The sequence below is a fragment of the Theropithecus gelada genome, chromosome 14, assembly GCF_003255815.1.
Source record: "Theropithecus gelada isolate Dixy chromosome 14, Tgel_1.0, whole genome shotgun sequence".
NCBI lineage: Eukaryota > Metazoa > Chordata > Mammalia > Primates > Cercopithecidae > Theropithecus > Theropithecus gelada.
The window spans coordinates 102,056,052-102,080,249 of NC_037682.1; the positions used below are offsets into that span (position 1 = coordinate 102,056,052).

General features: G+C 40.4%; 1 protein-coding gene across 1 annotated transcript in view; it reads left to right on the forward strand.

Annotated features, from left to right (window-relative positions):
• Window positions 1-24,198, forward strand: part of FDX1 (ferredoxin 1) — a 37,111-nt gene that overhangs the window by 2,879 nt on the left and 10,034 nt on the right. Inside the window, exon 2 of the mRNA XM_025358185.1 lies at window positions 3,555-3,679. Within this exon, the coding sequence (XP_025213970.1) occupies window positions 3,555-3,679 (125 nt within the window). The remainder of the gene's footprint in view (window positions 1-3,554; window positions 3,680-24,198) is intronic.

Below are 24,198 nucleotides of genomic sequence, written 5' to 3' on the forward strand. Positions count from 1 at the left end.
TCATGTGACTCTTAAGACAATTCTATGAGGTAGGGAGGGTAGGTAAATGGAAATAAATATTTCATATTAAGTAGCTGGCAAAACTAGGACTAGAACTCAAGAAGTTTTTGTGAATTTAAAAAATTTTTAAATTTCTATTATTTTTAAAGTTTCAGTAGTTTTTGGGGCTCAGGTGGTGTTTGGTTAATGGGTACGTTCTTTAATGGTGATTTTGGTGTACTCTTCACCTGAGTGCAGTGGTGCCATCATGGCTCACTGCAACCTCTGCCTCCCAGGTTCAAGCGATTCTTGTGCCTCAGCCACTCGAATAGCTGGGATTACAGGTGCGTGCCATCACACTTGGCTAAGTTTTGTAGTTTTAGTATAGATGAGGTTTCACCATGTTGGCCAGCCTGGTCTCGAACCCCTGGCCTCAAGTAATCTGCCTGCCTCAGCCTCCCAAAGTATTGGGATTACAGGTGTGAGTGACCACTCCCGGCATAGTGTCTACATCTTCTGACTCTTAGGTTCCGTACTCTTTCAACTGAAGAATTACTTTTTTCTCTCGTTTCCACTTCCTCTCTTATTCTTTCGTAAACCTGTTAGTACTCTTACTTGGCAGTTTTTTGTAGGGCTGTTGACTTTTAATACAGACCAACAGGTTGGACTTCTTAGCAAAAGGGCTTGGTCTTTAAATAAAAGTTATTAATCAGTGTTTGTTGAATTCTACTATGTGTTACATATTTTGCATACATTGTCAGAACTGTAAGATTAATGTTGTCCTGATTTTATAGAAGAGGAGGCTGATGTAAAAGAGATTTTGAATTTCTTTGCTGTAAGCTTAACTCTAGAGTGCTTCAGAAGAACAACAACGCTAAAACCTCTGGCTTTCAGTAGTGTGTATAAATGATGGAATTCTTTCTAATGTACTTCCTGTAGCTTTAGCTACCAGGCATTCATTGATGTCAAATCTCTAGACTTCCCTGCTGGGCTCAGACCCATACCCTTATTTCCATCTGGCTTTTGGACATTCTTATCCGGCTTTTTCATTATTAAATTCAGCAGGTCTAATCTTCAACTTATTTCCGTCTTCCCCAAAGCTCCTTTGTTTCCTGTCTTAAATCTAGGTTAAATGGTACCACCTAATTGCGTGAGCCGGAAATCCCAGTGTTTTTCTTCCCCACTTTTCAATTTAGCTTAAGTAGATGGTCACTAAAACCTTTTGGTCTACCTCCTGGATGTCTGTTACGTCACTGTGTTCTCCGTCCTTGATTAGTTTATGCTGTTTTGATAACCTCCAAAGTGGTCTCCCTGCCTCTGGAGTATTTTCATTCTCAGTCATTCTACTTTGAAAAAAATTGCAGTTATTCATATTGAAAGTCATGAATAATATGTGGGAATACTAGTTTTAAAGCATTTTTGGCTGTGAAAAGAAGTTGGAGAGCGCAGGCCCTTTTGAGGAACATTCCTGAACACACACACCCTTTTGATGAGTTTTAATGAATAGAATCCTGGTTTTTTTTCCCAGTGTTATAATATTAGGGAGGGCATTATCCAGTGGGGCTTCAGTTGCCTCATTTGTGAAATGGGATCATTGGACTTGGTAACTTTTGAGATAGTGATGGCTCTGAAATTATTTAATTCTGAGTTTTACTTATATTAAAGATTTGTTTGATGGGCTATTGCCATCTATTGGTAGTAGTAAGAATAACAACTCATTATTTTAAGTTGAAGAGAATCTTTTCAAGTGTGAGGTAAAAATTAAAATGACCAATGGTGGAGGAATAAGGATCTAGTTGCTAGTATAATGTCTTCTCAAGTTTTGGAGGGATGTTTGTGAGAAGTGAAGGAAATTTAAGTCAGCTAGCTGATAGCTAACCTACTATCTTATAAAACATGTAAGGAGGTATTTATCTTACAGATTCAAACAAATAAAAAACTTTTTCTAGTCCCTTTGATTTGTAAGTATACAATGTGGACTGAAATGAGATGTCAAATACGCAGGAAACTATTAAACAACATCTCTCAGCAATAGTAGTCTATGTAGCACTTGCACAGCAGTTGCTGTGTTGAGAGCAGAATGATTTCTTTTTTTTTTTTTTTGGAGACAGAGTTTCACTCTGCCACCCAGGCTGGAGCACAGTGGTGTGATCTCAGCTCACTGCAACCTCCGCCTTCCGGGTTCAAGCGATTCTTCTGCCTCAGCCTCCCAAGTAGCTGGGATTACAGGCATGTACCACCATGTCTGACTAATTTTTGTATTTTTAGTAGAGACGGGATTTCACCATGTTGGCCAGGCTGGTCTTGAACTTCTGACCTCAGGTGATCCGCCCGCCTTGGCCTCCCAAAGTGCTGGGATTACAGGCATGAGTCACCATGCCCGGCCATGATTGGCTTTTTAAAAGCTCACTACAACCCTGGTCTAGTCTTTTATGGACACATTCATGTTTTTCAGAGTCATATGACTACGTTTTTACGTGTTTTTTTTGAGACAGGGCCTTGAGCTGTTGGCCAGGTTAGAGTGCAATGGTGTAATCACGGCTCACTACATCCCTGAACTTCTGGGCTCAGGTGATCCACCTCAGCCCCCTGAGTAGCTGGTACTACAGGCAAATACCACCATGCCCTTTATTTTTCACACACCTACAACCATCTCATTTTTATTTTTATTTTTTGTAGCTATAGGGTCTCTCTATGTTGCTCAGGCCGGTCTCAAACTCCTGGGCCCAAGCAGTCCCCAGCCTCGGCCTCCCAAAGTGCTCCTGTACAGGTGTGAGCCACCACACTTGGCCTTTTCTTTTTAAACAACAGGGTCTTGCTGTGTTGCCCAGGCTGGAGTGCAGTGGTGCAGTCATATCCCATTGCAGCCTCCTCCTCCTCCTGGGCTCAAGGGATCCTCCCGTCTCAGCCTCCCAATTAGCTGGGACTACAGATCACATCACCACACCTGGCTAATTATTTTATTTTTTGTGAAGATGGGATCTTGCCTTGTTGCCCAGGCTGGTCTCAAACTCCTGGCCTCAAACGATCTTCTCACTTCAGCTTCTCAAAGTACTGGGGTTACAGGTGCAAGCTATTGCACTGGCTTGTATGAGAGTAAAATAGAGTTCATGAGTGATAATAATTGCCAAATGTTTTATAACTGTGACTATTAGGGAGACATATACTGAGGCCATTTGACCAGGTAGTCATTGCCATTTCCTGTAAGGTAGTAGAGCTTATTATCTGGTAGCTGGGTAGATATAGATGCCTTTGATTTGTGTTGCCTTCTTCCCGAATAAGCTTTGGAAAGAAAAGAAAATACTTTCGGCTAGTCATGGTGGCTCAGGCCTGTAATCTCAGAGTTTTAGGAGGCCAGATTGAGAAGATTGCTTGAGGCCAGGAATTTGAGACCAGCTTGAGTAACATGGTGACACCCTGTCACTACAAAAAATGAAAATAAAAAAATTAGCCAGGCATGGTGTTGGGCACCTGTGTTCCCATCTATTCTGAAGGCCCTATAGGCTTTTAAACCAATTATTTTGAATTATGTTTTGAAATTACTAAAAATACTAAAGGACTGCTTTCTTTTCCAGCTCAGAAGATAAAATAACAGTCCACTTTATAAACCGTGATGGTGAAACATTAACAACCAAAGGAAAAGTTGGTGATTCTCTGCTAGATGTTGTAGTTGAAAATAATCTAGATATTGATGGCTTTGGTGAGTATGAAACGTTTCTTAAAATGCATAAGTGAAACTGTTAGATTTCAAATTTTTGTTTTGTTTTGTTTTGTTTTTTTAAGAAGTTTAACCTATAGCATGCTAGGTAAAATATTAACATTTGGGATGTGTTAGTGTTATATTCTTGTTTATAAATAATAATAGAGTGACGCCGTTGTTCTGTTCTTCGTAGATTTAAATAATTCATGATCAGAAATCTGCTGTGGCCTCATTACCTTACTGTTTATGTATGTGATGCAAAGCTGATGGTACGGAGTAGAGTTAAAAGATACCAGGTTAGAGAGAATAAATGTCCTAGCACAGAGGGGTACTTAAATATCTTGAATGTCAGCTCACCTTCCTAGGAAAGGTAACTTATCCTAGAAAGTGATTTATTTAGAAAGTTTTCATTTTTAGACTTCTGACCATATGCCTTAACTACACGTGCAAAGCCTGTGTTCCTGCAGCTGCCCTTTTACACTTCCTGAGGCATACCCTGTATATCACCTGTCAGTTTTGTTCAAGCACTGTGTGTCTAGATTAGCAGTTCTCAGAGGGTTTCCTTGACCATTAGCATGAGTGTCACCTGGGAAATAGAGATTCTCAGACACTCCTCCCCCACCCACCACCCCTGCCCCTGCCCCAGACTTACTGAGTCACAAAGTCTGGGATAGGTCCAGCATTGTGTGTTGTAACAGCTGTCTGTGTGATATTGATGCATGTTCAAGTTTGAGAACCACTGGTCTGGAATAAGGTTCAAGGAGTGTATCTGACTCTGCTTCTTTCAAGGCACTGTTCACATTACCTTTAAAGAACCATTTCTAGATCAGAATTAATTTATCTTTCTTCGGTTTGCCCATGATTTATTAAATCTACCTCTCCTTGTTAATGCTTTTAACAGTTTTCCTTTTTAGAGAGAATGGCTATCTCTCTTATTAGATTATTAGTTTTTTAAAGACTGCTCCATGAGGTTACTCAGGTACAGTAGACTTTGTCGAGAGTTGGCACTCAATAATATTTGCTGAATATCTTAAAAAAAATTTTTTTTGACAGGATCTTGCTCTGTCACCCAGGCTGGAGTGCGGTGGTGTAATCACAGTTCACTGCAGCCTCAACCTCCTGGACTCAAGTGATCCTCCTGACTCTGCCTCCTTAGTAGCTGGGACTACAGGTGCACCATCACACCCGGCTGAATTTTGTAATTTTTGTAGAGACAGGGTTTTGCCACATTGCCCAACCTGGTCCTGAACTCCTGGGCTCAAGAGATCTTCCTGCCTTGGCTTCCCAAAGTGCTGGCATTACAGGCATGAGCCACCATGGATATCCTTGGATATCTAAATCTAATTTTTTTTTTTGCTAGTTTTAAAATAATTATAACAACTAGAATTTGAGTGTATACTACATTCCAGCATATGTTAAATGAAATAGACTTTTTTTTTTTTTTTTAGCTCTCCATTTGATAGTTGAAGAAACTGAATCTCATGGAAATTAAGTTTCCCTGTTTATACACGTAGGAAGTGAGAGGGCTAAGACTCAAACCTGTCTTGAAGTCAAGATTGGTGTATCTCATTGTGGTTTTGATTGCCATTTCTCTGGTGATTAGTGATGTGGAACATTTTTCCGTATGTTTGTTGGCTGCTTTTGTGTCTGTGTCTTCTTTTGAGAGGTGTCTGTTCATGTCTTTTTTTTTTTCCCAACTTTTATTTAGATTCAGGGAGTATATATGCAAGTTTGTTAAATGGATGTATCATGTGATGCTGAAGTCTGGGGTATGAATGATCCTGTCACCTAGGCAGTACGCTTAGTAACCAATAGGTAGTTTTCCTCCTTGCCCCTCCCCTTCCCCCTCTGGTAGTGCCCAGTATCTGCTGTTCCCAACTTTATGTCCATGGGACCCAGTATTTAGCTTGCACTTTTAAGTGAGAACACTTTGCTTTTCTGGGTCTCTATTAATTTACTCAGGATAATGGCCTTGAGCTGTATCCATGTTGCTGGAAAGGACATAGTTTTGTTTTTTTCTAATGGCTTTGTATTCTGTGATATATATGTACTACATTTTCTTTATCCAATCCACCATGACGGGCACCCAGATTGATTCCATATCTTTGCTATTATGAGTAGTGCTGAGGTAAACATACAAGCGCATGTGTCCTTTTTTTTTTTTTTTTGAGACGGAGTCTCGCTCTGCCGCCCAGGCTGGAGTGCAGTGGAGTGCAGTGGCCGGATCTCAGCTCACTGCAAGCTCCGCCTCCCGGGTTCACGCCATTCTCCTGCCTCAGCCTCCCGAGTAGTTGGGACTACAGGCGCCCGCCACCGCGCCCGGCTAGTTTTTTGTATTTTTTAGTAGAGACGGGGTTTCACCATGTTAGCCAGGATGGTCTCGATCTCCTGACCTCGTGATCCGCCCGTCTCGGCCTCCCAAAGTGCTGGGATTACAGGCTTGAGCCACCGTGCCCGGCCGCGCATGTGTCTTTTGGTAGAATAATTTGTTTTCTCCTGGGTATGTACCCAGTAGTAGGATTGCTTGGTTAAATGGTAGTTCCATTTTTAGTCCTTTGAGAAATCTCCAAACTGCTTTCCGCAGTGGCTTAACTAATTTACATTCCCACCAGCACTGGCTAAGTGTTTCCTTTTCTCTGTAGCCTTGCCAACATCTATAATTTTTTGACTTTTTAATGATACTCTTTATGACTGGTGCAAGATGGTATCTCATTGTGGTTTTGGTTTGCAGAGTGGAGTATTTCTTCATGTGTCGTGTTTGTTGGCCAGTTGTTTGTCAACAGTGAGACGAACTCTCACTGTCACCCAGGCTGGAGTGCCGTGGCACAATCTCGGCTCACTACAACCTTCACCTCCCAAGTTCAAGTGATTCTCATGCCGCGGTCTCCCGAGTAGCTGGAATTATAAAGGTGTGCCACCATGCCGAGCTAATTTTTATATTTTTAGTAGAGACAGAGTTTTGCTGCGTTGGCCAGGCTGGTCTTGAACTCCTGACCTCAAGTGATCCGCCCTCCTTGGCTTCCCAAAGTGCTGGGATTACAGGCGTGAGCCACCATGCTTGACCTCTGCCCACTTTTTAATGAGGTTATTTGTTTTTTGCTTGTTGATCTGTTTAAATTCCCTATAGATTCTGGATATTAGATCTTTGTCGGATGCACAGTTGGTGAATATTTTCTCTCATTCTGTAGGTTGTTTACTTTGCTTTTTTTAGTTTGTTTGTTTTTTGAGACGGAGTCTTCCTCTGTTGCCCAGGCTGGAGTGCAATGATGTGATCTTGGCTCACTGAAACCTCCACCTCCTGGGTTCAAGTGATTCTCCTGCCTCAGCCTCTTGAGTAGCTGGGATTATAGGCGCCCGCTACCATGCCCAGCTAATTTCTGTATTTTTAGTAGAGATAGGGTTTCACCATGTTGGCCAGGCTGGTCTCGAACTCCTGACCTCATGATCTGCCCGCCTTGGCCTCCCAAAGTGCTGGGAATACAGGTGTGAGCCGCCATGCCCAGCCCTCTGCCCACTTTTTAATGAGGTTATTTGTTGTTTGCTTGTTGATCTGTTTAAGTTCCCTATAGATTCTGGATATTAGACCTTTGTCTCATGCATAGTTTGTGAATATTTTCTCTCATTTTGTAGGGTGTTTACTTTGTTGACAGTTTCTTTAATGTGTCAAAGCTCTTTAATCAGGTCCCATTTGTCAATTTTTGTTTTTGTTGGAATTGCTTTTGAGGACTTAGTCATAAATTCTTCGCCAAGGTCAATTTCCAGGAGAGCATTTCTGAGGTTTTCTTCTAGAACTTCTGTAGCTTTAGGTCTTACATTTAAGTCTTTAATCTGTTTTGAGTTAAATTTTGTATATAGTGATAGGGGTCTAGTTTCATTCTTCTGCATATAATAGCCAACTATCCCAGCACCATTTATTGAATAGGGAGTTCTTTCTTCATTGCTTATTTTTGTTGACTTTGTCAAAGATCAGATTTTCTAGATGAATAGCTTTATTTCTCGGTTCTCTATTCTGTTCCTTTGGTCTGTGTCTGGGTTTTCTAGTTTATGTGCATAGGGGTATTGATAATAGTCTCTAGGATCTTTGTATCTTTATGGGATTGGTTGTAATGCCATCTTTGTCATTTCTGATTGAGCTTATTTGGATCATCTCCTTTTTCTTTGTTAATCTAGCTACTGGTCTATCTGTTTCATTTATTCTTTCAGAAAACCAACCTTTGGTTTCCTTGATCCTTTGTATAGATTTTTGGGTCTCAGTTTTGTTCAGTTCTGCTTTAAGTTTAGTTATTTCTTTTCTTCTGCTAGCTTTGGGGTTTTTGTTTTTCAAGTTCTTCTAGGTTAATGTTGATTGTTATTTGAGAGCTTTCTAACTTCTCAATGTAGGCATTCAGTGCTCTGAACTTCATCTTAACACTGCTTTTGCTGCATCCCAGAGATTTTGGTACTTGTGTCTCTGCTTTTATTTATTTCAAAGAATTTTTTGATTTGTGTTATATGGTGGAGCCACTTTAGCTGGTAGATATATTTCCTGATCTTTGACAGAAGTGGGTCAACCATGCTGTTGTTTGTGTGCATTGGAAGTTGTGGCTGTTATGCCATTGAAAAATTTAAATCTTAGTATCTCATAACAGTGTTAACTAAACTTTCATTTAGTGATGGTGTGGTACTGAAATATATCCCAAATCAATAACATTGGAATGGATGCTAAACATGATCTTACACGGAAAAAGGCTAAACAATCAGCCTGACATTTGGTGCTGTTGATTTGGGAGTAGATACTGTGTAGACAAAAGTGCTTAGAAAATAGGATTTTAAAAGGCATTACAGTAGGAATATTTTTAAGCTCACAAAAAAATCACTTGATGTAGGGTAATGGAAAACAATACTGGTGATACGGTCTGGCTGTGTCCACACCCAAATCTCATCTTGAATTCCCATGTGTTGTAGGAGGGACCTGGTGGGAGGTAATTGAATCCTGGGGGCAGGTCTTCCTTATGCTGTTCTTGTCATAGTGAATAAGTCTCCCAAGATCTGACAGTTTTATAGGAGGGAGTTTCCCTGCACAAGCTCTCTGATTGCCTGCTGCCATCTGTGTAAGATATGACTTGCTTCTCCTCACCTTCTGCCAGTATTGTGAGGCTTCCTCAGCCATGTGGAACTGTAAGTCCATTAAACACTTTTTCCTGTGTAAATTACCCAGTTTCGGATATGTCTTTGTCAGCAGTGTGAAAATGGACTAATTAAACAAATTGGTACCAGGAGTAGGGTGCTGCTGAAAAGATACCCCAAATGTGGAAGCAACCTTGGAACTGGTTAACAGGCAGATGTTGGAAAAGTTTGGAGGGCTCAGGAGAAGAGAGGAAAATATGGGAAAGTTTGGAAATCCCTAGAGACTTGTGGAATGGCTTTGGCCAAAATACTGATAATGATATGGACAATGAAATTCAGGCTGAGGTGGTCTCACGGAGATGAGGAACTTGTTGGTCGTTGGAGTAAAGGTGACTCTTGCTATGTTTTAGCAAAGAAACTAGTGGCATTTTGCCCCTGCCCTAGAGATTTGAACTTTGAACTTAAGAGATGACTTAGGGTATCTGGCAGAAGAAATTTCTAAGCAGCAAAACATTCAAGAGGTGACTTGGGTGCTGTTAAAAGCATTCAGTTTTAAAAGGAAACAGAGCATTAAAAAAGTTTGGAAAATTTGCAGCCTGACAATGCGATAAAGAAAACCCCATTTTCTGGGGAGAAATTCAAGTGGGCTGCAGAAATTTTGATAAGGAATGAGGAGCTGAATGTTAATCCCTGAGACACTGGGGAAAATGTCTCCAGGGCATGTCAGAGATCTTCATGGCAGCCCCTCCCATCACAGGCCCAGAAGCCTAGGAGGAAAAAGTAGTTTTGTGGGCTGGGCCCAGGGCCCCCTTGCTGTGTACAGCCTCGGGACTTGGTGCCCTGTGTCCCAGCTGTCCCAGCTGTCCCCGCTTTGGCTGAAAGGGCCAATGTAGAGCTAGGGCTGTGGCTTCAGAGAGTGCAAACCTCAAGCCTTGGCAGCTTTCATGTGGTATTGAGCCTGCTAGTGTACAGAAGTCAAGAATTGGGGCTTGGGAACCTCCACCTAGATTTCAGAAGTTGTATAGAAATGCCTGGATGTTCCAGGCAGTAGTTTTTTGCAGGGTCAGGGCTCACACGGAGAACTTCTGCTAGGGCAGTGCAGAAGGGAAATGTGGGGTTGGAGCCCCCACACAGAGTCCCTATTGGGGCATCACCTAGTGGAGCTGTGAGAAGAGGGCCACTGCTCTCCAAACCTCAGAATGGTAGATCCACTGACAGCTTGTATGGTATGCCTGAAAAAGCCACACTCAATGCCAGCCCATGAAAGCAGCCAGGAGGGAGGCTATATCCTGCAAAGCCACAGGGGTGGAGCTGCCCAAGAGTGGGAACCCACCTCTAGTATCATCAATGTGACCTGGATGTGAGACATGGAGTCAAAGGAGGTCATTTTGGAGCTTTAAGATTTGACTGCCCCGCTTTATTTTGGACTTGCATGGGGTCTGTAGCTCCTTTGTTTTGGCCGATTTCTCACTTTTGGAATGGCTGTATTTACCCAATACCTGTACCCCCATTGTAGCTAGGAAGTGACTAACCTGCTTTTGATTTTACAGGCTCATAGGCAGGAGGGACTTGCCTTGTCTTGGATGAGACTTTGCACTGTGGACTTTTGAATTAATGCTGAAATGAGTTAAGAGTGTTGGGAAGGCATACTTGGTTTTGAAATGTGTGGACATGAGATTTGGGAGGGACCAGGGGCAGAATAATATGGTCTAGCTCTGTCCCCTCCTACACAAACCTCATCTTGAATTCCCATGTGTTGTGGGAGGGACCCAGTGGGAGGTAATTGAATCTTGGGGGCAGGTCTTTCCCATGCTGTTCTATGATAAGACTCACAATATCTGACAGTTTTATAAGGGGTAGGGGGGTTCCCTGTGTAAGCTCTCTGTTTGCCTGCTGCCATCCATGTAAGATGTGATTTGCTCCTCCTTGCCTTCCGCCAGGATTGTGAGGCTTCCCCAGCCATTGTGGAACTAAGTTCAGTAAACCCTTTTTCCTGTATAAGTTACCCAGTTTCAAGTGTGTCTTTATCAGCAGCGTGAAAATGGACTAATACAACTGGTTATATAGTTGAAGGCACAAAACTGTGGCAGTGTACCTCAGTCTGCAATGACTGATGTTTATGGGTGCTGAAAATTCATCTTTACCCCTGCCCTGCCTCTCTATCTTTTTTTTTTTTTCTGTAGGAAAATTATCTCAACTGAAGTTTTAAATTATGTGAAGCTTTCAGCACTAGCATCTCTTGTATAAAAAAAGATGATTGGATTTAGATTATCTTCCCTCCCCGCCACATCATTTAACATGGCATCTGTTGTTTTTTGATTTTTTAATAATACCCTTTTTTTTTTTTTTTGAGATGTAGTTTAGCTGTTGTTGCCCAGGCTGGAATGCAATGGCACGATCTCGGCTCATTGAAACCTCTGCCTCCTTGATTCAAGTGATTCTCCTGCCTCAGCCTCCTGAGTAGCTGGGATTACAGGTGTCTACCACCACGTCTACCTAATTTTTAAAATATTTTTAGCAGAGATGGGGTTTCACCATGTTGGCCAGGCTGATTTCGAACTCCTGACCTCAAGTGATCTGCCCGCCTTGGCCTCCCAAAGTGCTAGGATTACAGGTGTGAGCCACTATGCCCGGCCAACAGCTAATACCCTTTCTGACTGGTGTGAGATGATATGTCATTGTGGTTTTGATTTGCGTTTCTCTGATGATTAGTGATGTGGAGCAATTTTTTCATGTTTGTTGGCTGCTTGTATGGCTTTTTTTGAGAAGTATCTGTTCATGTCCTTTGCCTATTTTTTAATGAGGTTGTTTTTTGCTTGTTGATTTAAGTTCCCTATAGATTCTGGATATTAGACCTTTGTTAGGTGCATAGTTGGTGAATATTTTCTCCCACTCTGTAGGTTGTCTGTTTACTTTGTTGATAGTTTCTTTTGCTGTCTAGAAGCTCTTTGTTTAATTAGGTCCCACTTACCAATTTTAGCTTTTGTTGGAATTGTTTTTGGGGACTTAGCCAAAAATCCTTTGCCAATCCAATGTCTACAAGAGTATTTCCTTGGTTGTCTTTTTTATAGTTTGAGGTCTTACATTTAAATCTTTGATCCATTTTGGGTTAATTTTTGTATATGGTGAAAGGTAGGGAGTCCAAGTTCAGACTTCTGCATATGTCTAGCCAGACATCCCAGCACCATTATTCAATAGGGAGTCTCTTAAAAAGAGTAAGTGCTGGCCAGGTGTGGTGGCTCATGCCTGTAATCCTGGCACTTTGGGAGGCCAAGGCGGGCAGGTCACTGAGGTCAGGAGTTTGAGACTAGCCTGGCCAACATGGTGAAACCCCATCTCTACTAAAAATACAAAAATTAGCCAGGTGTGGTGGTGCACACCTGTAGTCCCAGCTACCTGGGAGGCTGAGGCACAAGAATCAGTTGAATCTGGGAGGTGGAGGTTGCAGTGAGCTGAGATAGTGCCACTGTACTCCACTCTGGGTGACTGAGCAAGACTGTCTCAAAAAAAAAAAAATATATATATATATATATATATGTATGTATATATGTGTGTATATGTATGTGTGTATATATGTATGTATATATGTGTATATATGTATGTATATATGTATGTGTGTATATATATGTGTGCGTATATATATATGTAACTGCAGAACAACCTCTGAGCTGCTACTCTGGGCACACTGCCTGTGGGGTAGCCCTGCTCCGCAAGGAGTCCTACCTCTGCTGCTGCTGTACGCTGCTGCTTCAATGAAAGTTGCTATTTAACACCACTGGCTTGCCCTGAATCCTTTCCTGGGCAAAGCCAAGAACCTTCCTGAGCTAAGCCCTAATTTTGGGGCTCATCTACCCTGCATCAATTTCATATGAATTTTAGAATAGTTTTTTTATAGTCCTGTGAAAAACGATGTTGGTAGTTTGATAGGAATAGTGTTGAATCTGTAAATTGCTTTGGGCAGTATTATTTGCCTATTTTTTGATGAGGTATTGTTTATTTTTGTAGGTTAGCAAAAGCTCTTTAAATGTCCTGTTTGATTGTGAAGACAGATTTTTAACGTTTATTTAAATGGCTTCCAACTGCTGTTTTACATGAAGCTACATATTCTCAAAATAGTGTAAAATGCTTTTTGCATAAATAATTTGTGTGGATTGCTTTATATTAATTTCTTTTAAATTAAAACACAAGTATTATGATGTTAATACTTGAAAATATTCTTTAAGTTTTTAAAAGTATTTTTTTCTTCATCACTTGTGACTATGTATTACAGTCCAGTTTTTTTTTAAACTGCAGGTGGCAACTATTACAGGATCATGAAATCAATTTAGTCACTCCCAACCAGCATTTTAAAGAAATCAAAAAGAACAGAACATATAAAAACATACCATTGGCCGGGCGCGGTGGCTCACGCCTGTAATCCCAGCACTTTGGGAGGCCGAGGCGGGCGGATCACAAGGTCAGGAGATCGAGACCACGGTGAAACCCCGTCTCTATTAAAAATACAAAAAATTAGCCGGGCGCGGTGGCGGGCGCCTGTAGTCCCAGCTACTCGGGAGGCTGAGGCAGGAGAATGGCGTGAACCCGGGAGGCGGAGCTTGCAGTGAGCCGAGATTGCGCCACTGCACTCCAGCCTGGGGCACAGAGCGAGACTGTGTGCACTCCAGCCTGGGGCACTGAGCGAGACTTTTTTTCAAAACAAAACAAAACAAAACAAACAAACAAACAAAAATACCATCTTTTGCAAGAGTATTATCTTATTAAATGTTTAGCTATTTACAAGTATGTGTGTACTGGGTCATGATGTAAAATGAAATTCATACTCTGAATCACAGTTAAACAAAGTGTTTTCTGAAAGTCACTGGTTGGAATGGAAGAATGTCCTGCCTGGGCTTCTTTCCCAGCTCTATCACTTTTTCAGCTTTGTGACATTGGGTTAGGTATCTAACCTACTCATACCTCATCTTTTCGTCTGTAAAGCGGGGATAATATTAATATCTACCTCATAAAATTGCTGTAAAGATCAAATTAGTAAATCCAAGCAACCGCTAAATAAATATTAGCTAATATTGTTAACATAGGTATTAATACAGATTCATTGTTCATTATAGCAAATTTTGAAAATAGATTTAAAAAGAATTTAACCCTTCATATCATCACACAGAGATAAGCACTGGAATAATCTTTTTTCCCAATGCCCAAGAAATAAGAAAATTTAATGTAAATGTAATTAAAGAATTCTGGTATCATAGAAATTCACATATTCAGACTCAGAAGAAAAGCTTTAAAGATCAAGTATCTTGACATGTCCACAAATCTTTGTATTTAAAGATAAGCTCGAGATAAGTAAGCTAAACTAGATTCACCAAAGATAGAGTTAAGCCTAAGCCTCTTTCTAGAATAAAGATGAAAGAAATGAAATCAGGAAGGGTGCAGTGTTATCGTTATAAAGAAGAGCTTATTACCACAACATTATGGTGGCAGCTGTTTCATTAATTCCTAAGGCTGAATGCAGGAGCCCATCTAAATACCACACTTGTCATAAGTCCTACTCACAGATGAACACCGTACTCCAAACGTGGCTGACCAAAGTACTCAGTTTCTTTACAGTTTCTCCCTGGGTGATCTCATCTGTTCTATGACCTTAAATCCTTTCTAGATGTTGATAAACTCTTAAATTTACATCCTTAGCTCAGACCTCTCCTCTGAGCCCTGACTTACAGGTCTAACTTCTTGCTTTACATCTCTTCTTGGAAATCTAACATATTTAAAACAGCTTTTGGCTTTTTTCCTCCTGATGTAACCTGTCCTTCCTCGAATCTTTCCTATCTCAGTAATGAGCACCACCCGGCTGCTTGAACCTGAAACCGTAGAGCACCATTCCTTCCTCTTTCTGCCCCACCTGACATCCAGTCCATCAGCACCTCCTGCCAGTTGTGCCCCCAAGATTCGTCTCTAGCACCTCCTGTTGGCTCCATCCCTACAGTCGGCACGTGGGGCTGGCCATCCACTGTGCGCCTGGAGCTGTGCTAACCTGCTTCTGCTCTGGAGCTTAGCAGCTGGGTAATTTGTCCTAACAGAAATCAGACATATCAGTCCCCTGATTAAAAACCATGAGTGGGCCTGGCACTCATGGGCTGATGCATGTAATCCCAGCACTTTGGGAGGCCTAGGCGGGCAGATCACAAGGTCACGAGTTTGAGACCAGCCTGGGCAACATGGTGAAAACCCGTCTCTACTAAAAATACAAAATTTAGCCAGGTGTGGTGGCACGCACCTATAATTTCAGCTACTTGGGAGACTGAGACAGCAGAGTTGATTTAACCCAGGAGTCAGAGGTTGCAGTGAGCCGAGATTGCACCATTGCACTCCAGCCTGGGTTACAGAGTAAGACTCCGTCTTGGGAAAAAAAACAAAAAAACAAAAAAACAAAAAAACCCCGAGACAGGCGGATCACGAGGTCAAGAGATAAAGACCATCCTGGCCAACATAATGAAACCCTGTCTCTACTAAAAATACAAAAAAAAAAAAAAAAAAAAATCCCAAAAAACAAAAAAAGAAAACAGCTGGGCATGGTGGTGGGCGCATGTAATCCCAGCTACTTGGGAGGCCGAGGCAGGAGAATTGCTTGAACCAGGGAGTCGGAGGTTGCAGTGAGCTGAGATCGCACCACTGCGCTCCAGTCTGGCAACAAAGTGAGACTCTGTCAAACAGAACAAAACCATGAGTGCCTTTCTGTGCACATGGGATAAAATCTGTATTCCCAACCATAAAAGGCTCTGCATTATCTGGCCGTATCTGCCACTCTTCCTCTTTTTTTTCTCATTGTCCTTTGTCTCACTTTGGTGATACTGGCCTTTTCTCAAGAGCTTGAACTCACCCAAAATTCCTACCTTTGAGACTTTATAGATACTTCACCCTCTCCCTGCGATACATCCCTCTCTCTCCCATCCCCAAAATTTAGCTTTTCATCTCTCAAATCTCAATTTATATACTTCCTTAGCAAGGCTTTGCCCAGCCACCCAGTCCAAAGTAGTGGTTCTCTTGTTATCTTGAACCTATTATCCTCCTTCTCAGCATCTTGTTCATTTATTTCACAGTATTTGTCACAGTTTAGTAATTATGTATTTCTTGTGTATCTTTCCCAATAAACTTCAATGAGGGATAAAGTCATTCCTATTTTATTCCTCATTGTATATGAAATGAAGTAGTGAATGAACAAATGAATAAAAAGGGACAGTCATATATTTTGGAAACAGTGCAAACTTATAAACATTCTCATTGCCAACTTTTATATTAATATAGGTCTTTTGGATGATGCAGGTACCTGTTTTCAGAGTGTATCATAATATTCTGTCACTAGGGGGCAGTTACACACCTGCGATTCAACTTACCTAGTTTACTCTCAAGACATTTTTTTTCTTCAATATTACCTATTTTCATGTGTCTGTTTTGAGGGAAATTATACAAATTGGAAGATCCTGATTGTGTTTGTATAAGTGTATATTTTTTCCCTTCATACTTGAGTCGCTATTGATATAATGTATTTCTGACTATGCTAGATCAATCTTTACTCTAGAAAATTAGATTTTGTGTTTACACATAATTTCCATTTCTAATATATAATATTCCCATGCAGCCATCCTCTAGATTTTTGTTTGGGAAAGGGGTTGGGTGTCGGGGCGGGCAATCTGTATTGTCAGCATCGTAGTAGATAATACAAAATGATCTTAATATGAGATGCATACACACGAAATGTCTTTTCCCATTGGCAAACACTGAAGTTACATGAAAGGAAAGGAACAACAGTCTGCAGAGATCTGACTTTCTCTAGGAATTAATTTCGCAGCTAGAACTTCTGAGGATTTGCCCAAGTACTTACTATCATTATTCCTGTTTAAAAAAAACAAAACTTCGTTCATGAGTTCACCAACCTTGAAATTAGTAAGCATGCTTTACTATTCTTCGTGTCATTTTATATGCATATTTGAAATTGTGCAGATTAACAGTATTGAGATTCTTCCTCTAGCAAAATCAGAAGTATTGTGAAAACCAAAACTTTTGTCAGGAATCCTATAATTTTAAGCTGGCAGGCTGTGTGAGTTGTAAATTTTATGTTTGTTACTGCAGCTAAAGATGTACCATTTTAGCTTATAAACAAATCCCTGCCATCCTTTGTCAGCACCATGTGAACCACACTGTTTATAGACATCTGAATATCTGTATGATTTTCTTGACTATGGTGATGATATTTTAAACTGTGGTTATAATTTAAAATCATTTTTAAAGCCTGTATCAGTTTCAGCCAAGCATTAAGTGCTAATACTGAAAAACGTATCTGAAAATTAGTTATTTTGTAACAGAGGTTAGATGTAACAAAATGCTAGGAAGAAAGCCAAAAACCTGTCATGATACCTATTACTGTTAGTTTAGGAGAAAGAACTCTGAATTGTTAGCCAAAATGTCAACAAAATCAAAGCAGTACTAAAATGTATATACTTTTAAGTTCATGAAAATTGTTGTATAACCAAGCCAGGATGGTGGGTAAAATGCTGGCCCCAGGGGCTAATATTAGCGTGGCTGTAACGTGTTCCTAAATCAGGTTATTTTCGGTGCTAAGGCATGAAATATGTTTTATTATTAATTTTAATTGACGATCATAATTGTATTTATGGGGTAGGTACAGTGTGATGTTTTGATACATGTATACAATGTGCTTCACCTCAGTTATTTTTTGTGATGAGACATCTGAAATTTGCTGATAGTAACTTTTGAAATACACAATACATTATTATTAACTGCAGTCACCATGCTGTGCTATAGATTTTTAAAAATTCTTTTTAAATAATTTTTTGAGACAGAGTCTCACTCTGTCACCCAGGCTGGAGTGCAGTGGCGTGATGTTGGCTCACTGCAGCCTCCACCTCCTGGGCTCAGGTGAATCTTGTGCCTCAGCCTCCCTAGTAGCTGGGATTATGGACAAGCACCATGACACCTGGCTAATTTTTGTACTTTTAGGAAAGATGGGGTTTCACCATGTTGGCCAGGCTGGTCTCGAACACCTGACCTCAAAAGTTTGCCTGCCTCAGCCTCCCAAAGTACTGGGATTACAGGCGTGAGCCACCGTGCCCGGCCTGTGCTAGACATGTTAAACACAAATTCCTCCTAACTGAAACTTTGTACCCTTTGAACAGCACATGCTCGTTTCATTTCCTCACCCCGACTCCCATGCGCTGGTAACTACCATTTTATTTTCTACAGCCGTGGCCCCCAACCTTTTTGGCACTAGGGACTGGTTTCGTGGAAGACAAATTTTCCATGGACGAGGTTGGGGTGGGGATGGTTTTGGGATGATTCAAGTGCATTACATTTATTGTGCACTTTATTTCTATTATTATTACACTGTATCATATAATGAAATAATTATGCAACTCATCATAAGGTAGAATCAGTGGGAGCCCTGAGCTTCTTTTCCTGCAACTAGATGTAGGTGTCATCTGGAGGTGATGGGAGATAGTAACAGATCATCAGGCATTAGATTCTTATAAGGAGGGTGCACCCTAGACCCCCCACATGCGCAGTTCACAACAGGGTTCTCACTCCTGTGAGAATCTCATGCAGCTGCTGATCTGACAGAGGTGGAGCTCAGGCGGTAATGCGAGCAGCGGGGAGTGGTGGTAAATACATATGGAGCTTCCCTCGCTCGCCCTCTGCTCACCTGCTGTGTGGCCTGTGGCCCGGGCCTGCTGTAAGACATGATGTATTTTTGGTTGTTTGAAAGGTGGGTATAGTAATGTAAAGAATTTTACTTCATACATTTGTTCTACTTAAGTATATTTTTTTTAAAAACAAAAATGTTTGAGGATTTTAGATTTTTAAACTTTAGGAATCCACTTTCTATTTTGTTTCATTGAGAAAATAATTCTTGAAATATGAGACTTGTACAATTCTCAAAATCTTTGAGAATGCATTTCTCATAAAACATGATCACTTTGTGTTTACATATGTGTATATCCATGTACATACACACATGCACATACATATATACATATACATACACATTTTCCCTATTCATTTACTTTTATATAGCCAACCACTTACAGGGACACTAAAAGCTGACAGCCACCAATATTACTCTGGGGCAGTGTATGTAATAAGTTATATAAATTTTGCACCTTATTCCTTCATATACATAATGTATTAGTATGCCCATATTGTGATCAGCTGCAAGTTTTAGCCTTGTAGTTATTGTTTGTTATTTTATATCCTTTATTCTTTTATAGTTTTATAGGTTATCTTCTACTGTTTGTTTGTTTTGTAGGGTTCTCTGTGTATGTGAAAAGCAAAAAAAAAAAAAAAACGCTCCCCATTTTGTGAATTGTGAATAGGTTTTGTTTCCATAATCTATTTTCAGGTCAGCTGCTTGTTATTTGGAATTTGTTTTCCCATAAACATAATGTTGGCTAAATTTTTGAGCCAACATGCAGAACCTATTTCTTCACAACTGACTTAATTACCATTTATAGCTTGTTTTTTTGGGATAAAATGCATTGCACCTTCTAACTCTTGTAATTATAGCTGTTGCTGCTTCTTTCTTCTACTTTTAAAAAGAGACAGGGTCTCATGCCAGTCAGAATGGTGATTATTAAGAAGTCAAGAAACAACAGATTCTTGTGAGGTTACAGAGAAATATGAACACTTTTACACTGTTGGTGGGAATGTAAATTAGTTCAACCATTGTGTAAGACAGTGTGGTGATTCCTCAAAGATTTAGAACTGGAAATACCATTTGACCCAGCAATCTCATTACTGGGTATATACCCAAAGGAATATAAATCATTCTATTATAAAGATACATGCACGTATATGTCCATTGTAGCACTATTCGCAAGAGCAAAGACATAGAATCAACCCAAATGTTAATCAATGATAGGCTGGATAAAGAAAATGTACATATACACCATGGAATACTACACAGCCATAAAAGGAACGAGATCGTGTCCTTTGCAGGGACATGGATGGAGCTGGAAGCCATTATCCTCAGCAAACTAATGCAGGAACAGAAAACCAAACACTGCGTGTTCTCACTTATAAGTGGGAGCTGAAAAAGAGAACACATAGACACAGGGAAGGGAACAACACTTACTGGGGCCTGCTGGGGGAGGGCACAGAGGGGAGAGCATTAGGGAAAAGAGCTAATGCATATGGGGCTTAATATCTAGATGATGGGTTGATAGGTGTAGCAAACCACCATGGCACACAGTTACCTATGTAACAAACCTGCACATGTACCCCAAAACTTAAACAAAAAGAGATGGGGTCTTGCTTTGTCACCCAGGCTGAAGTGTAGTGGTATGATCATAGCTCGCTGCAGCCTTGACCTCCTGGGCTCAGGTGATCCTCCTGCCTTAGCCTCCCAAGTAGCTGGGACTACAGGTGTGCGCCACCACACCCAGCTAATTTTTAACTTTTTTGTAGAAATGGGATCTTGCTATGTTGCCCAGGCTGTTCTCAAACTCCTGTCCTCAAGAGATCCTCATACTGCGGCCTCCCAAAGTGCCAGGATTATAGGCATGAGCCACCATGCCCAGTCTGTACCTTCTAATCTCAGATCAGGGACCCACCCTACACACATGAACGCACACACACACACATCAGGAACACTTTAACTCCCTGGGCCCACCCTACACACACACACACACACACACACACAAAACAAAACAAAAAAACAAACAGAGACTCCTTTCTCTGTGTTGCACCCAAGTCTGATAGTGGGAATATATGCATGGGTGATCTCAGTGCAGAAGATACCATGGTGGATAGGAGCCTGGGAATTCTGTGATGCTGAAGAAAGAAGACTTAGAAGATGACGCCTAATGACAATGTTATCTACTTTGTTTCTGCGGATAGGCTTTGGCATCTGGGGCTGTGACTCTAGCATAGTTGGGAGCTATAGGGAGGCTCATTATGGCTCTGAACTCTGTGTCAAAAGAGATGGAGAATTGGTGGCAGTTCTCATGTTTTAACTGGAAATAAGAAGGCAGTGCCAGATCAACTCTATGCAAAACAAGGTGCTGATAAAAGGAATCTACAAAAAACTCTATAACTGACATCATGCTTTATGGTGAAAAATGGAATGTCTTTCCTGTAAAATCGGAGACAAGGCAAGGATGTCTACTTTCACCACTCCTATTTAACATCACACTGGATGTCTTAACCAGTGTATTAAGGCCAGAGAAAGAAAGAAAAGGCACATAGATTGAAAAAATAAAAGTGGTTTTAGATGACATGATTGTTTATGAGGAAAGTCACAAGGAATCTACAAAAAAATTCTTAGAGCTAATAAGTAAGTTTAGCAAGGTCCTAGAATATAAGGTCCACACACACACACACACACACACACACACACACACACACACACACACCCCAGTTGTATTGCTATGTACTTAACAGTGAATGTTTGGAAATGAAAACTAAAGAAATCCACTTAAAATAGCTTCCTAAATGAAAATTTTAGGTTTAAATCTAACAAAATATGTTTATGGAAAAGCAAAGAAACTAGAAGAGCCAAAACAAGTTTAAAAGAAGAATAAAGTTAGAAGAAGCACAGTACAGGTCTTAAGACTTACAATGACACCACAGTGATGAAGATGGTATAGTATCAGCAGAGAGACTAGCAAACATGTAGATCAGTGAAACAGAATAAAGGGTTCAGTGACAGACCCATAAAAGATGGGCAGTTTTTTTGATAACAGCTTTACTGAAGTATCATTTAAATACCAAACAAGTCACCTATTTAAAGTATGCAGTGAATTTTTTTTAGTATATTCAGAGTTGTGCAACATCACCTTAAAACATTTTCATCACTTCAAAAGGAAACCCCATCCTCTTTAGCTAGCACCTCTCAATCCCCCATTTCCCTAGCCCTAAGCAGCCACTACTTTCTGTATCTATAGATTTGCCTATTCTGGACATTTCTCATCAATGGAATCATATAATATGTGGTCCTTTGTGAGCGACTTCCACTTAACATAATGTTTTCAATGTTCATCTTGTGTTTTAGTTTGTATACTTCATTCCTTTTTGAGGCCAAATAATATTTCATTTTATGAATGTATACCACATTTTCTTTGTCTCTTTATCACCTGAGAGATATTTGGGTTGTTTCCACCTCTTGGCAGTGGCCAGTTGGTTTTTGACAGAGGTGCAGGACAATTAGTGAAGAAAGAGTATTGTTTTCAACAGGTGATGCTGAATCAATTGGATATTCATGTGGGAAAAAAAGGAGCGTCAACCTAAACCTCATAAATCTTATAAAAACAGTAATGCAAAATTGACTTAGATCTAAATGTAGAACTTGGAACTGTAAATTTCTCAAAGAAAGAACAAAGAAAAATCTTCAGGACCTGTGGGTAGGTAGGCAAAGAATTAGACATGACCAGAAGAGCACAATTTTTTCTTATATATAAGAAAAAATACATAAATTAGACTCCATCAAAATTAAAAACTTTTGTTCTTCCAAAGACACTGTTAAGGGAGTGAAAAGACAAACTACAGACTGGGAGAAAATACTTGTAAATCACATATCCAGTGAAAGGACTTGTATCCCCAATATATAAAAAGCTCTCAAAACTTAACAGTAAGAAACAACCCAGTTAAAAAGTGGGCAAAAGATATGAACAGACACTTCACCAAGGAGAATGTAGAGATGGCAAATAAGCTCATAAAAAGATAATTGAGGGGCATCGGGACTGAACTTGCTTGTATGAACGACTCTGTGTTGTTTAGAGTTTTCTTCTAGAGGGACAGGAGACTAATGGTGATGTCATACTCCCAAGTGGCTTTGGAAAAAAAAAATGAGGCAAAGTTAAAAAAAAAAAAAAAAAAGATATTTTACACCTTTAATTTCTTGTAGAGAATGTGAATGAAAGTCACAATGTGACACCACCAAATACCTATTAGAAACAAACCATGGGACATTCAAACAGTGGAATGCTTCTTAGCAATGAAAGGGAGCAAATTATGGATACACGCAACACATTGGATGAATCTTAGAGGCATTGTGTGGAGTGAAAGAAGGCAGTTTCAGTCATACACTGTATGATTCTATTTATGTGAACATTCTGGAAAAGACTAAACTACAGTGATAGAGAACAGATCAGTGGTTGCCAGGGGTTAGGGATGGGGTAGACTGTGACAACAAAGCAACAGTAAAAGGGAATGTTTTAGGCTGATGAAGCTGCTCTGTATCCTGAGTGTGGTGGTGGTTACACAAGTCTATACATGCATTAAAACTCACAGAACTGGCCGGGTGCAGTGGCTCAACGCCTGTAACCCCAACACTTTCGGAGGCTGAGGCAGGCGGATCACCTGAGGTCAGGAGTTCGAGACCAGCCTGGACAACATGGTGAAACCCCGTCTCTGCTAAAAATACAAAAATTAGCCAGCCGTGGTGGCTTACGCCTGTAATCTCAGCTACTCCAGGAGGCTGAGGCAGGAGAATCGCTTGAACCCAGGAGGCGGAGGTTGAACCCAGGTTGCGGAGGATCACGCCATTGCACTCCAGCCTGGGCAATAAGAGTAAGACTCTGTCTCAAAAAACAAACAAACAAAACAAAACAAAAAACCGCATAGAACTGAACACCGAGACAAGTAGTAGTTGGAGGACACAGCTATCATGAAATGGCAGTATTTTATGAGATAAAGAAAACAGAAAAGGAGGAACTTTTTTTTTTCTCTTAAATAGTCTCTTGTTCTTCTCAGAGTTTTAAGCTCTTTTTATACCCAAATATTTACCTTATTTTTGCAGGGTTTTTTTTCCTCCTAAATACCCTTTTTGGATAGGTGTCTCCAATATTCTCAAAAATTCTTTATTTGTTAATAAACCATATAAGTTAAATCTCAAAACAAACTCTAGAAAATGAATCATCTGTCTTCTTATGGAATTTTGCAAGATTGAAAGTTTCTTTTTACTTTTTTAAATTTTTCTTTGAGCCCTGACTATGACAAGGACAGAATAGTTGTTAAGTGCTATCCATGGGGTCTTGTAAACCCTTGCTACAGATCGTTTCTGTAGTAACACAGTCTGACCATGAGCTTTCTCTGGTTTAGTGTTAGCTCTCTCACATAGGCTGGTTTCATTCTGAGTCTTATAGTTTCTATTATATTTGAACTTCTTCCTAGTACAGAGAATAAGAAAGGATAAATTGTTGACAGGTTTTTGTGGCAGAAAAGGTTCGAAAAGGATCATAAAATAATGAGGGATCATGAATGCGATGTGTTCATTTAAAGAATAAATAGGAACTTAGTGTGTAGACATCAAAAGTTGATCTGTTGAAAATGCCGAAATCACTGGTCTTCTGTGTCGCTGGCGCTGGGAGTTGAAGACTGGAGCTGCTCCTATTCGGCCATCTTGC